This window comes from Sinohyriopsis cumingii, chromosome 16 (assembly GCF_028554795.1).
Source record: "Sinohyriopsis cumingii isolate HCF-2022 chromosome 16, ASM2855479v2, whole genome shotgun sequence".
In the NCBI taxonomy this organism is placed as follows: domain Eukaryota; kingdom Metazoa; phylum Mollusca; class Bivalvia; order Unionida; family Unionidae; genus Sinohyriopsis; species Sinohyriopsis cumingii.
Genome location: NC_142976.1, coordinates 21,219,303 through 21,235,742, shown reverse-complemented (window position 1 = coordinate 21,235,742; position 16,440 = coordinate 21,219,303). Strand labels below are relative to the sequence as shown.

Below are 16,440 nucleotides of genomic sequence, written 5' to 3'. Positions count from 1 at the left end.
ATCTTGTCCTTCAACATCCAAAATCTTGCAGAATTTGTATCTTTCATCCAACCAATGTCGCCAATTAACATTAACTTTGTATACAACACTAAGGTCCTATCAATAATGTTATAACTTTGTACACTACACTACACGAAGATCCTATATCAATAATGTTATAATGTCACGATCACATCAATTTCAGCTGCACATTCAACATCTTTATTACAAAAGTAGCAATCATTAATCTGTCTAAACGTGTTGTACAGTGGGGAAAAAATTAAGCTAAAGAACTTTTAACTTCTTGTAAGATGAATGGACATACTGAAGATATAAAGACTGAATAGGACTACTCCATAATTCAAGTGGTGGGTGGATGAGTATGTGGGTAGGTTGGAGAGCACTTCCTATTGCAGACCCATAAATGGGTAATTTTACCTGTGAAATGAAAATGGAATGAAAGCAGAATGCAATCTTAAGGAAGCAGGCAGCACAAATGCAAAGCACAAATGGTTTTTAAGAATGTATTTGAATCTATATTACTCTTATGTTGGTCTGCCATTTAATTTGCATACTGTAAAACTTTTCTGTATGATAACAGAGAATCAGATTTTTTATGATGACAGAATTTTTCACCAATTTCATACTACACCTCTCCCTAGATTACTCGTGCACAACGGGGTCCACAAACATAGACTGCACTATAAGCAAGGCACAAGTTACCGAGGGACATCCAAAAATTGAATAACAAATCGCTTTGACATCAAGAAAACTGTAGGGGGAGCAGCATTAGGGAACTGGGCTGTTTAATGACTGAATCCCCATTTTACAATCATGTCGATAATAATTTTTAATAATGTGCATTTTCTAATGAAGTTGTTCATTATTCTGTTTTAATAACATTTTTTCTTCAAAATATCCAACATATGAAAGATCATTCCAACTGGTTGGAACAACCATCACGTGTACACGAAAGATCTGTGTATTACATCACTGCTTTTTTGTTTTCTTGATGAGTCTGGTTCCCGTAGTGGTGTCTAATAGTATCTTGCCAAATTGGTAGTCCATAATTTGGGAACTAGACTAACTGTTGATACACCACCAAACAAGATTCCTTTTTTTCAAAAACACGCAACATTTGTTTTTCGTAACACATCTAAACTCAATTTTTTATTGTTCAATTAATGCAATGTTAATTCATGATTTCAATGGAAGTAATACTGAAAATTCTTGTCATCCCTGAGGATATCTCTAAATGCCAGTTCAAGAATTCTCTGAAACTCGCTTGCCCACAATGGTCCATATCTGTGAAATCAAGCTCTACATTTTACGAAGTATTCATTTTTCGCTTGGCTGCCTTGTTATCTTTGATCACAGTTATGAGAGTCGGTTAATTTAAGGTAGTTTCTGTTACATACACAATGTTCGATTGATCAAATGAAGCAAGTTCACCCGACATTCGACACAGGCCACTAGATTTTAAGTTAGTCCGATTTTTGTGCCTATTAACTTTTCTGTTATAATATTCCACCTCCTTTTCATTCAAAAGACATTATTAACGTGATATTACAAAGGAGGCTAGCTTTTAATTAAGTGCAACAATACAACAAATACTTCCACAAGTCAGTTATCAAAACACGGTTGGCACTTAATTAGGTTCTCAGAAAAATGCACGTGGACATAGCTGTTACGGTAGATTGACGCATTTTACGCTTAATTACAAGAGGACACTTAAAAGGAGCTAAAAGATGGAACTAGAACACAAATTTCAATTGATATAAAAATTATTTAATTTGTATTTATTTATTAAAGTACTGCCTCCACTCAACATAATTGACATTTTCATTGATTGAAATTTCCTTACATATCGTTAATTGCGGTGTATTAGGAATGTCGTTTGGAAAGAAAATGTTAAAAATTGTATGAGCTATTTTTAAATTTGATATTTCATAGTGTTGTTTAAAATTTCCAGGTCCTATCTACCATTTTCAACGATAAAATGTGCGATACATCAAAGCTTCCGTTACCAATTTTGATCGTGATTTTCTTCAAGTTCACCAAATAGGGATACATTTTTGGGGTATTTTCGGGTTTAAAAAATGGAATCCACGCCTGACACCGCGTTATAAATGGGTTCGCAAGTTATCAGGGCACGAGTTATCGAGGGAGTGGTGTATAACATTGTTCCAATAGCCATTCCTGAAATAATGACATTATCATGGGTACCTGTATCTGAACAACTTTTACTGGAATGAAATAAGAAAGGAAAATATTTACTGTAGTTGCTGTTATATTTTTATCATAAACTAAATACAGTTTTCAAATACTGTATGCATTTTTTGTACTTTTCTTAAAGCACACCTAATTAGTCATGTTATGAAATCTGTATTTCTTTTCATTAAATATTAGATGTGTAGATGCCAATGCTATCACTTATGGTTATGCAATAGCTCTCCTTTACTTCACGAAGGAAAGTTAATAATGCATTCTTAACCCCCCCACAACCCATCCATCCCAATTAATTTTAAAACAGCCCTTACCTCTTTGCAATATATCTGGCCTCAGCCTGGGGGAACAGCCATTCAATCTGCCAAAGAATTGACCTAGATCTGCAAAAAATAAAACATTTACAGTACATTAGGCCTATTAGATGGATGGCAAATTATCCAAACTATAGGACTGAACAGGGTCCAGCTACCACGTCCTTTGAAAAGATCATCACAATTGATTTAAAACTGATTATTTGGAAGACCCATTTTCCTAACAAAATCAATCTACTAATGAGTCTGTATAAATATATATATTTTTAAAATATACTGATTCACTTTTTTTCCCTTATATTTTTTAGTGTGCATGTATATGATGATGCATGTACACAATGAATGATAGAGCACAGTACATACATGTAACTTTGTTGGAATCAATGTCAGCATTTTGCAACTATTTACATTTTCATCAGTACTGGACTGGTAAAGGGATCCTATTGTTTCCACTGAAGGGATCATACTGTTTCCATGGGATTGATCATACTGTTTCCATAGAAGGGATCATATTGTTTCCATGGAAGGGATCACAATGTTTCCATGGAATGGATAATACTGTTTCTGCAGAAAGGATCCTACAGTTTCCATAGAAGGAATCACACTGTTTCCATGGAATGGATAATACTGTTTCTGCAGAATGGATCCTATAGTTTCCATGGAAGGGATCATACTGTTTCCACCCTGTTTGGTAAATGTTTAAACTCATTTGTAATAACCACAAAAATTAATACCCCACAAAAAATAGTGAATTGTAAGTATTGTTCTGTCATTAGGATACAAAACATTATTACAAGTGGTCAATACAATTAATGAAGCATAAGCAGTATCAGAATATTAATAGAACTAATCCATAATTACTATCTATTTTTCTTCTCTAATTTGTGGACAGGAAGATAACTGGGAGTCTCTCTGAGAAAACTTCCTAGTTTAAGTTGTGCAAGTATAACACGGTCACTATAGATAGTTGTCCCCAGTACCAGAGTATGAGGATCTTACACTACATTTATAATATATAAAATCAATTTTAAAAATTATCAACAAGACCAGATAGTCAAACTAATCAATAGAGGCCACTCATGTGTAAAGGCCAAACTTGTCTTCTGTACACAAGTGACCTTTATATTAAGGTTCATCTGTCAAAACTTTTGTTCTTGAAGCAATACCATCTTTTGAACAAATACAACATCTACCATTATTATTAATATTATTATTATTATTATTATTATTATTATTATTAAAGACAACTTTATTTTAGTGCACTATTCAACAAAATTCATAAAATACATCTATGTGTTCTTCTCTTCCAAACTGTTCTACACAAAATGTCTGTATCCTGGTAACTTTAATCCATCCTATATATTGAATCACCATGGACTCTATAAAAACCCACTTCAGTTTGTTTTGTGTAGCAAAACAAAACACTAATTTCACAACTAACTGAGATCTTAATGTGAATGCCAACTTAAATAATTTGGCTTAGAAATAACTATTCAAATTCAAAAACAATATCAAGTGTAAACCAACTGCACGTGTGACTGGAGTACATTGATTACATGTACAAACTAAAACAAAGAAATTTTTACAAATAATTCACATGATTATGACTTTTTCAAAACAATACTTTAGAGATTCTGCCAGGATTTTATCTAAAGTTATCTAAAGGGGAAGCTCTATCCTCTGCTTAACACCAAAAGAAGTGAGGAGTAGAAAGGAGGGAGAGGAAGAAACACTGATATAGCTATATTTACAGAACAATTCAATATCTATCTCTCTTCCTGCTCCACTCTGTATGAACCTTAATTGAAATCAAAATCTTTTAAATATGCAGAGCTGCCAACCCATTCAGACTCGCAATTAGTTAAAAGTGGGATAAAAATTAGTGAATTTTGAACACAATTATTGAAAAAATTATATCATGACACTAACTCGATCTACTTCATTGGTCAGTACTACAAAATAAAACCAAAAGATATTATTTACACTGATTACATGTACTACTTTATTTGCAGCCAAATTTACTGATATACATGAACTTCACACTATCTGTCATGATATTATGCTGTGGCAGTCTTGAACTTCCTCAATCAGGCCAAGGTAAATTTGTTTTCAGAACAGTTCAGGCTTCTTGCCCGCTGGTTAATATGGGTGACCAAAATTGTTGCAAATTTTCAACATCTAAGGTGGCACTAAAGTTTGTCTTATTTTACCTCACAATAGGAAATAATCATTCACTGTCACTGTTGCTGATCTCCAACTGAGAAAGTCAGGTTATGTTCAGCAAGAAAGCTCACAAACAATGCTTCAGCACTGGTAGCATGCAGGACTTGAGTAGGTGGCTTAAAGTACTCCAAAACTGAAATCTGCTGGGGATGCTATAGCAGTGTGCTATTTCACATAATTCTGCCACATGCCCACTGGGGCTCATATCATTGCTTACAATTTATCTGTCATACATGTACTATATAATAATATTACTACATTTTAGATGTATGACAGGTAAATTGTAAGCAACAATACCAGCACATTCCCAATTGTAAAAATTGCGGCACACCACTGTGTGAAAAGCATAATGTACATCGACGTTTGATGGCTGAATGCTGGGCCAAATTTTGGTGTACTCCAATTAGTGTTGTTCTGATTATCGATTATAATCGATCATCAGTTGGTTGAGCGAACCAATAAGATAATCGATTGTGAAACTCCAAAATCAATTATGTGTAAAGGGAGACTACTTTTTAGTTGTATGCAAAGCACAAAGGTTAGTAAAACTCCAAGCCCCTAAAGTTGACCTGAAATTTATTAATTCTCTTCACAACTACAAATATAAAAATATATGATATTTGATAGGTGCAAAATTTCATAATTAGGAACATATAGCCATTATTACATGATCAAGTTGTTAAATAGTTGAGTTAATAACATTATTTGTAGTATCTGTAGACAATGACAAACAAAAAAACATGTCCTTCTGCTCTTAAAATTATAGACACATCACATATGAATGAAAGGATTTTTGGGGATTGTAGCAGTATTTCAGTTGCATATGACTTATCAGCCATAAAAAGTTGCATTCATTTAACAAAGATGTAGAACAAAAATAACACACAACACAACAGACAAAAATGTAATATTATTATCAGGTTAAAGTATACATGTCATTAAAAGAGATTACTCCTGTACATTTACTAACATCTTGAACTACTTGATCAAAGATATAACTGAATAACAAACAAAAATTAAAATTTGCTCTTAGTAACCGATTATCAGTTAGTTAAGTGGAACCGATTATCGATTATGAATTTAAAACCAATTCCCATCACTAACTCCAATCTATACTTCACTTTTTGTGGAATACAAATCATTTTCCTTGGAGGTGAAAAAACTTTAACTGCAATGTAGCTTAATTACTAAATAGTATTAATCCAGAAGATGAAACATCGAACGTTGAACAATTAGTGGTGTCTGCACAGGTGTGGAAAACTGTGAACTCGAGTGAATTAGGATATATGCTAATCTTTCAATCTAAACAATTCCAACACTTGAAAAAGCTGTCTTCATCTATTTTCCCAACCTTTATGTGCTTTTTGCTACCAATGTGCTTCCTCACATCGTCCCGGCCACCATGTCCAATACTAAAATTTGTGGCAAGCATGTGCAAAAAAGCATGCTATATATCGGTATTTGGTGGCTAAATGCACAGTCAATTTTTGACATATTCCAAACAAAGCTTTTTTGTGCAATCCATTTCTTTTTCCTTGGTGCTGAAGGTGTTTTCAAGATGCGATGCTGAACAGTGGAAAAATACTAGCAGTAACAGACCATTTCAGCAACTGCTGATATGATGACTAGCACTTAATGGGAAAATTTAAAATAATTGGGATTTGGGGAATTCGTGATTTTTTAGCAGCGGCATGAATCCCTGAATTGCTGTAGAAAGTGGTGAAATTCATGCCAAAATTATGAGGGTTGGAAGTTATGAACATGTTGCCTCTAGCTGTATAAGCATTAATCTGTTGATTGTTTCTTTCCTTATCTATGTATGAAATTTATTCAGAGTTGATAAGCCCCTTTCAGTCTGTTGATGAAAGGGGCATATACATACATGCATGAAAGCTTAGCAAGCTGGAAAAAGTTGGAAACTGTTCTTTGTGGTGGTTATGTTCAATTTTCCACAGCTTATAGTTACTGTCTTTTAGATATTTTTGTTCCAAAAGAAGATTTTTCATGAATACACACTCTGCCAATATTCACTTCCTTAATCAGTGCTTTACTGACTACTATGCCAGATCTGCTTCATAATTCTTTTTTAAGCCAATTAATGCCAGTCTGTTTCTTGGGGCAGAGGTAAAATGATCAAATTAAATATCTTTACTTCCTAATTTCTTATTTATTAAATTTATCTTAACCCTATAGGTATGTATCTTTTGTAGATAGAGCATGGCTAAACTGTTTGAGAAAAGAAATGAAAATTGCATTCTACTTTTAAATTGTCTGTATTTTAATCTGGCTTGTTATTCTGCCTTCTCTATATTCAATTTCTAAGCAGACTAAAATTGGGGGTGTAGGTTACCAGCAAGCAGTGTTTTTGTCTATCCAGCATGCATATCAGACTCATATTTGACACCATTTTGGGGTTCAAAAGTACACACTGGTATCTCCACTAACAAATTCCCAGCACCAATAATCTGAAATACTTCACAACTGTAAAAATAAATTGCCTTCAACACTATGATTAGCCAGTATTTGCCAAATGAAATCATAATCTAATGACAAACCATGCTGGGAATCAGCCATTTTTGGTCTTTTAGATAGCCTATATTGTAAGCGCTCATTTGTAAAACTTTTTTATGCATGGTTCAAACTACAATAAAATACTTGTTACAGGGCCAATGATCCAGTCAAATTTAGTTTAGCAACCATTCATGTGAAACCAAAGAAACCAGATGTGTAGATATGAAAAAATATATATATATATCATGACAAATACTAAAATATTCTACTGTATTGACTTTTGTCATGCCAAGCACTTTAAGTGTGAATGGCTGAATAAAACTGTACATTGCATATAGTACATTTTCATATGCATGACTCAAGACTAATTTGTGGGAATTCAAACACATCGCACCTTTCAAAGTCCTTCCAAGGTGTACAAATTTGTATGAATTTCGCATGAATCATGCAATCAAGTGCCCTGGGAGCATCTCTGGGCATGTTCTGATCAATCCTTTTAGTCCTAATCATAATATCGCCAAAACCCTCAAACTTTCCTACACTGCTCAAGTCATGTAATACCCTCAAACTTTCCTACACTCCTCCCTTCAAGTCATGTAAAACCCTCCAACTTTCCTGCACTGCCTCCCTTCAAGTCATGTAAAACCCTCCAACTTTCCTACACTGCCTCCCTTCAAGTCCTGTAAAACCCTCAAACTTTCCTACACTCCTCCCTTCATGTAAAACCCTCCAACTTTCCTGCACTGCCTCCCTTCAAGTCATGTAAAACCCTCCAACTTTCCTACACTGCCTCCCTTCAAGTCATGTAAAACCCTCAAACTTTCCTACACTGTCTCCATTCAAGTAATGTAAAACCCTCCAACCTTCCTAAACTGCCTCCCTTCAAGTCATGTAAAACCCTCCAACTTTCCTAAACTGCCTCCCTTCAAGTCATGTAAAACCCTCCAACTTTCCTACACTGCCTCCCTTCAAGTCATGTAAAACCCTCCAACTTTCCTGCACTACCTCCCTTCAAGTCATGTAAAACCCTCCAACTTCCCTACACTGCCTCCCTTCAAGTCATGTAAAACCCTCCAACTTTCCTGCACTACCTCCCTTCAAGTCACGTAAGTCTTCCATCCAGTTTTAAGCTAGAAGTTACATTTGCTCACAGGAACTAAGGTGTGAGTGAAAATGTTTCATGTATTGGTATAGAACTAAGGCTCTATTATGCTCTACCTAGAAAACAAAGGAAGCCAATAATGGTTGCAAAGTTAAGTTGCTGTTAACCTTGCGGACAAGTTAGAAGAATATCTCTTTACACAACACTCCAAGTGTCATGCAATGAATGTTATTTAATTCAGACTCAATGCCAGACAAATGTTGTTGTGATTTGGATTTTTAACATAGCTTTAACAATTTTTCAGTCATATTGCTATGACGTCTGCAATGTGGCTGTTTATAGTGATGTCTAGCACTGCAGCATCATGCCGCAAACATGTAGCATGATGTTCCACCCAGTCACATTATCCTGACACCAGGCCAACCAGTCCTAACACTAACATCTTAATGCTGAGTGCCAAGCGAGACAACTGTTAGTACCATTTCTGAAAGTCTTTGGAATGACTCAGCTGGGGATCGAACCCACGACTGACTGCATTTGAGGTGGACACTCTAAGGATAAGACAATGCACTACTGTGGCCCAGGAACTACAAAGAGGACTTTGATGAGAATTTGGACAAATTCCGTTAATAAGATTTAGACTGACAGTTTTGATAAAAATGGATGAAGTGCCATTAACAGTTGATGCTCTAATGAACAGTGCAGTGGAACTGAAAGAAATTGGACTGTAACAATTATGACAACATGAGAAGCCCACTTTCACTGTAGTTGTGTCATGCACTGCCAATGGCAGAAGTTGACACCAATATTCAGGACTAATTCCCCAGTTGAGTAATTACTTTAGTAAATCCCAAAGGATGGATGGACAACAGCTAGATGGATGTTTCTTCTGATATTTCCTCACCAAGACTATCTTCATCATGGATTTGATGTGTCCATATCAGTGATGGTAGAAACCAACAATATATCAAAATTTCCAAACAGTTAACCTTCTGATACAAATTTAGATATAGCATTTTGCATATACGTACTTGTAGTGGTAGGTTGTGAAGTTATCCTTTCGTTTGGACATAGGGTATGGCATCAACCTCAAGTCAATGTTTCTTCTGCTGGCTTGTTTCTGAAGTTCTTGCAGCTTGAAAAAAAAAATCAGATTAAATTAACTTTAAACATTTTGTAGCAGTAAAAGTACTGCATTATAGACAGATACTTCAAGAGGCTTTCAATTCTATATCTTTTCCCCAAAATAATGTGCAATGAATTTCAGGAAAATTTATCACTGTATACGAGACAGGTGGATGCAACAATATCTGTACAAAAGAGCTGTCGCTTGCAACCATATGTGATTTTGATGAAGTTTTATTACAAGACATTTGATAAGGGGAAGTAATCAAAATTAGTTCCTTGAATTGCTCTCCCCAAAAACTAGAAGAAAAAAAAACTACCAAATGAATTTAGCATTCAATATTCATTGCCAAATTTCATACCTTTTATATTTCCATAATTACCTACTTTTCATGCTTGGATAGAACCAATAAGCAGACTGTATAACAGGGCAACCTTGATTAAAAATTAGTCATCAAAAAAAAGACTGGACTGTCAGACTCTTGATCAAACAGAAACAAAAACAGTCGTTAGATGCTTATATTAACTGTATCACTTTTGTCACAATTTAGGTAGAGTAGATACTGAATTTTTTAATATCTATTTGTATTTCCCATTTGGTAATTAGGTCATGTAAATGTAGCTGTGAAAAGTAAATATTATAAATGACTTGTGTAGTAACAAATCTTTCCATTTTTCCAGGCATTGCAGATATCTAAATTATCTTTCCCTGCCCTGTAAATCTCAGTTAGATTATAGGATTTATAATCAAGAAGCCATGCTTGCATGTAAAGTTGCGAATGATCATAACCCAGGTTATAAAATGAGTCATAAGGTACCTGTTTACTATATACAAATTTTCAGCCAGTGCTTGTAAAGACAGCACTCACTTTGTTTTCAAGTTGAGAATCCTTTTGATTGAGCCTCAGAATCATGTCATTTTTCAGTGCCAGGTGAGGTCTGCCACTTCCTATAAACAACTGACCTTAATCCCATTGCTTGTTTTCCCACTGCAAGTGTGGTTCAGTGGCAAGTAAAAGTGGGTGGTTATTTGACCTTGCTGCATAAGTGACACGAGTTCAGTTATTGTTGTGGCCAAGTGGTCTAAAGCGCTCTCCGTTACGGAGCACTACCATCTCACATCTGTCTGCGTGGGTTTGAGTCTCGGATTCGGCCAATTTGGGTATGTGAGAAAGCTTGCTAGTAGCTTCTCAAGGGTCGGTGGTTCTTTCCAGGGATTTCCCGGGTTCTTCCTCCACCATTAATACTGGCTGCCATGTATAGCCTATCGTGTGCTGAAAAATGGCGTTAAACCCTACAACAACTTGCATGACCCATGAGACAGACCATTGAGTCTTTGGAGGCGGGGGGGGGGGGGGGGGGCTGGGATTTCTTTTTACCAATCAAGACATTATTTGTCTTTTATAACAAGATTTCTTTTTTACAACCAATATGATGGATATCATTTTTTAGTAAAATAAGAGCAAAACTATTTTTTCTAAGTTATTTAGGCGCTGAGAAGTTGGAATGAAAAACAGACAATGTATAATGTAGAATATTAAATGCTTGGACTCTTTGGGCCTGATTGATGGGGACTGTAAATCCATGCCCTACAGTTATACTCTAATCTTAAAACTGCTGGGCAAATCTATTAACCAACAATAGGCATTACAATCGCAGGGGTTTCAATTTTACATTTCAAATGTTGTGGGCCATAACTGAATGTCAACACACATGCACAAACGCCAATAAACAAGCAAAGATGATATGAATTTTGTTGTAATATTTTGTTTTTTCCCAGTAATGAGAAGTATAACATAATGGGAAGAGCCAGAGACCAATTCATTTTTCATCAAGCATATTATGATTCAAAATTTTATGTTTAAAAACCAACCCCTTGTGTAGAAGATGAAGTTTCAACAGTTTCCACCTGTTATAATAAAGGCAAATTTACAATAGTGACCAGGATTGCTAGTGAAACTTAAGCTGAAGCCTCAGAAAGATGCATACCTGCCATATTTTTAGACAATCCTGGTGGCAAAACAAACATTTAGATGCCATCTTTGCTAATCCCTATAGTTCAATATGGTGTTTAAAAGTGATGCACTAGTGTTATTAATGTTCATCTTTGTACTCACTAGAGACTTATGTTCCAACTACATGCTGGATTCTCTGAGCAAATCTTGACAACCATAATGCTACCATTGTCATAAATGTTTCCAGAAGATATGCTGGTCTCTAAAAAAAATGAATGTGACATCTGGGACTGACCATTTCATTGGTCGGACAGGACATGCTATATGTTAAAGGCATATCCTGATGTGCTCAAGTGGAGTTTCTGTTTTGTTTAGTTTTTTTTTTTAATTTTGGGGGGGGGGGGTATTGAAAATTGATGTTATCGAGAACAAATTTTCAAATAAATTATGTTTCTCCAAGAATACTTACCCAATCACATTATCAAAATCATCTTTTGAAACATGACCGTGTCAGAGGGTTTGGGAGAAAAATACTATGTTTTTAGCATGACATGTCTTGTTACGGCATGTATGGCGATACCTTATCAACCTGATCATTAAACCTGGCACAGGATTGCTGACCTAAGACCTGCTGGGGCACAGCCAGTTGATAAAGCACTGTTACCATGGTTACATTCTAAAGTGGCAGTATGTTTTGCCTGTGTGTCAGACTATACAATTTATTTTACAAACTGAAGGTAATTGTATGGCAATTCAATTTACCACAAGCCACCAATCTTCTACAATCTACCACATCTACTAAAATATACCACAATCTACTATGAAAATACTGCTATCGAGTACAATTTATTACAATCAAGCACAAAGAAAAAAAATTAACTTTCGGTAACTTTTCAGTCTGTGCAGCAATTACACGATGTCAATATCATTACTTTATGTTCATTTCTGTGATTTTTGTGGGGATACAACTTATCAGAGAAAAGCTCGGTGACCAACAATTCCCTTGCATTATATTCCTTTACATCTGATTGCATGGAAACCATGACTTAACAAACACACTAAGAAAATACCAGGAATAATAAAATATGTTACAAAACACAAGAAATTTCAATACTGGGACCAATATCAAAATGGCATTATGACTAGAGACAAGCTGTTGTTGTCAGAGAGAGAGAGAGAGAGATTGACAGAGAGATTATCCAGTTTAATCTTTATGACCCTCACACACAAAAAACATTTTTTTTTTTCAAAGAACAACTAGCAATTTGAACAGATTTCAACAAAAAATTTTAGGATGTTAATTGTTGTGTTTCTTTAAATAACTTTGTAATTGTCTGCTTTACTAATTTAATAAATGTCTGAACCTTGTGTTGGGTCTTGCTTAAATCTGGGTACAATTTGGCTTGGATATGTTGTGCCATGAGTATGGTTTTACTGGTTTGGGTATGCTGAGGTTGGGGTAAGTTTGTACTTGCTTCCGATTGTGGTGAACATTGCAGTGGATTGTGGTAGACTGTAACGATTATTATAATAAGAAATAATATACTTACTGTTAAATAATTAAATATATACTGGTCTACTGTGACCTTTTCAGGCTTGATAGTAGTAGATTTGGGAAGATTGTTGTGGATCATGGTAGACTGTACTGGATAGTGGTAGACTGTAGTAGATTGAGGTATATACTGGTCAACTGTGTTATTTTCATGCTTGATTGTAGAAGATTGTGGTCGATGGATGTATTTTCTTAGTCTTTTGTCATAGATTGTAGTGGATTGTGGTAGACTGTAGTCAATTGTAGTAGACTGTAGTGGATTGTGGTAGACTGTAGTGGATTGTGGTAGATTGTGGTAGATTATTGTGGATTGTGGTAGACTGTAGTGGATTGTGGTAGACTGTAGTGGATTGTGGTAGATTGTGGTAGATTGTAGTGGATTGTGGTAGACTGTAGTGGATTGTGGTAGACTGTAGTGGATTGTGGTAGATTGTTGTGGATTGTGGTAGACTGTAGTGGATTGTGGTAGATTGTTGTGGATTGTGGTAGACTGTAGTGGATTGTGGTAGACTGTAGTGGATTGTGGTAGATTGTTGTGGATTGTGGTAGATTGTTGTGGATTGTGGTAGACTGTAGTCAATTGTGGTAGACTGTAGTGGATTGTGGTAGACTGTAGTGGATTGTGGTAGATTGTTGTGGATTGTGGTAGACTGTAGTCAATTGTAGTAGACTGTAGTGGATTGTGGTAGACTGTAGTGGATTGTGGTAGACTGTAGTGGATTGTGATAGATTGTGGTAGATTATTGTGGATTGTGGTAGACTGTAGTGGATTGTGGTAGACTGTAGTGGATTGTGGTAGATTGTAGTGGATTGTGGTAGACTGTAGTGGATTGTGGTAGACTGTAGTGGATTGTGGTAGATTGTTGTGGATTGTGGTAGACTGTAGTGGATTGTGGTAGATTGTTGTGGATTGTGGTAGACTGTAGTGGATTGTGGTAGACTGTAGTGGATTGTGGTAGATTGTTGTGGATTGTAGTAGATTGTTGTGGATTGTGGTAGACTGTAGTCAATTGTGGTAGACTGTAGTGGATTGTGGTAGACTGTAGTGGATTGTGGTAGACTGTAGTGGATTGTGGTAGATTGTTGTGGATTGTGGTAGACTGTAGTCAATTGTAGTAGACTGTAGTGGATTGTGGTAGACTGTAGTGGATTGTGGTAGACTGTAGTGGATTGTGATAGATTGTGGCAGATTATTGTGGATTGTGGTAGACTGTAGTGGATTGTGGTAGACTGTAGTGGATTGTGGTAGATTGTGGTAGATTGTAGTGGATTGTGGTAGACTGTAGTGGATTGTGGTAGACTGTAGTGGATTGTGGTAGATTGTTGTGGATTGTGGTAGACTGTAGTGGATTGTGGTAGACTGTAGTGGATTGTGGTAGACTGTAGTGGATTGTGGTAGATTGTTGTGGATTGTGGTAGACTGTAGTGGATTGTGGTAGATTGTTGTGGATTGTGGTAGACTGTAGTCAATTGTGGTAGATTGTTGTGGATTGTGGTAGACTGTAGTGGATTGTGGTAGACTGTAGTGGACTGTGGTAGACTGTAGTGGATTGTGGTAGACTGTAGTGGATTGTGGTAGACTGTAGTGGATTGTGGTAGATTGTTGTGGATTGTGGTAGACTGTAGTGGATTGTGGTAGACTGTAGTGGATTGTGGTAGATTGTTGTGGATTGTGGTAGATTGTAGTCAATTGTAGTAGACTGAAGTGGATTGAGGTAGATTGTTGTGGATTGTGGTAGACTGTAGCGGATTGTGGTAGACTGTAGTGGATTGTGGTAGATTGTTGTGGATTGTGGTAGACTGTAGTGGATTGTGGTAGACTGTAGTGGATTGTGGTAGATTGTTGTGGATTGTGGTAGATTGTAGTCAATTGTAGTAGACTGTAGTGGATTGTGGTAGATTGTTGTGGATTGTGGTAGACTGTAGTGGATTGTGGTAGACTGTAGTGGATTGTGGTAGATTGTTGTGGATTGTGGTAGACTGTAGTCAATTGTAGTAGACTGTAGTGGATTGTGGTAGATTGTAGTGGATTGTGGTAGACTGTAGTGGATTGTGGTAGATTGTGGTAGATTGTTGTGGATTGTGGTAGACTGTAGTGGACTGTGGTAGACTGTAGCAGATTGCGGTAGAATATAATGGACTGTGGTAGACTGCAGTGGATTGTGGTAGATTGTAGTGGATTGTGGTAGACTGTAGCGGACTGTGGTAGACTGTAGTGGACTGTGGTAGAATATAGTGGATTGTGGTAGACTGTAGTGGATTGTGGTAGATTGTAGACTGTAGTGGATTGTGGTAGACTGTAGTGGACTGTGGTAGACTAGTGGATTGTGGTAGAATATAGTGGATTGTGGTAGACTGTAGTGGATTGTGGTAGAATATAGTGGATTGTGGTAGAATATAGTGGATTGTGGTAGACTGTAGTGGACTGTGGTAGACTGTAGTGGATTGTGTTAGACTGTAGTGGATTGTGGTAGACTATGGTTGGATTGTGTTAGACTGTAGTGGATTGTGGTAGACTATGGTTGGATTGTGTTAGACTGTAGTGGATTGTGGTAGACTATGGTTGGATTGTGGTAGACTGTGGTTGGATTGTGGTTGTTGTTTTAGGGTTTAACGCCATTTTTCAGCACACGATAGGCTATACATGGCGGCCAGTATTAATGGTGGAGGAAGAACACGGGAAAACCCCGGAAAGAACCACCGACCCACGAGAAGCTACTGGCAAGCTTTCTCACATACCCACATAGGCTGAATCCGAGACTCGAACCCACGCAGACAGAGGTGAGATGGCAGTGATCTGTAACGGAGAGCGCTTTAGACCACTCGGCCACTCGGGGCCCCATTTGGATTGTGGTAAATCATGATGCCCATACTTGTGTAGTTTACCCATGAATGGGTATGATTTCACTTTCATGAGCATAGTTAACAATTAAATGACTAGCACCATATTTAAAAGAGCTTTAAAAAAGTCTTTAGTCTTTATACAAGCATGTCTGATAGATGTATATTTTAAAATCATGTTAAAATAGTAGTATTTATTCTTCATAAAAGTCTGACTGATATATGTACATCTTGTAACCATGTTAAAATAGTCTTGGTTAGTCTTTACATATCTGTCTGATAAATGTAAATTGTATAACCATGTTAAAAGTACTGCTTAGTGTTTATACAAGTCTAACTGATATGTATATCTTGTAACCCTGTTAAAATAGTCTTGTTTAGTCTTTATAAACTATATGTACATCTTGCAACCATGTTAAAATAGTCTTGTTTTAGTCTTTACACAATATATGTACATCTTGAAACCATGTTAAAATAGTCTTGTTTAGTCTTTACACAGTATATGTACATCTTGAAACCATGTTAAAATAGTCTTGTTTAGTCTTTACACAGTATATGTACATCTTGCAATCATGTCAAATAAGTCTTGTTTTGTCTTTACACAATATATGT

At 36.2% G+C, this 16,440-nt stretch overlaps 1 protein-coding gene across 1 annotated transcript in view; it reads right to left on the bottom strand.

Moving 5' to 3' along the window:
• LOC149780048 (box C/D snoRNA protein 1-like) overlaps positions 1 to 16,440 on the bottom strand; it is a 50,517-nt gene that overhangs the window by 14,302 nt on the left and 19,775 nt on the right. The window contains exons 4-5 of the mRNA XM_089936805.1: positions 9,387 to 9,490; positions 2,520 to 2,588 (exon numbers count right to left, since the gene is read on the bottom strand). Coding sequence (XP_089792931.1) covers positions 2,520 to 2,588; positions 9,387 to 9,490 — 173 coding nt within the window. The remainder of the gene's footprint in view (positions 1 to 2,519; positions 2,589 to 9,386; positions 9,491 to 16,440) is intronic.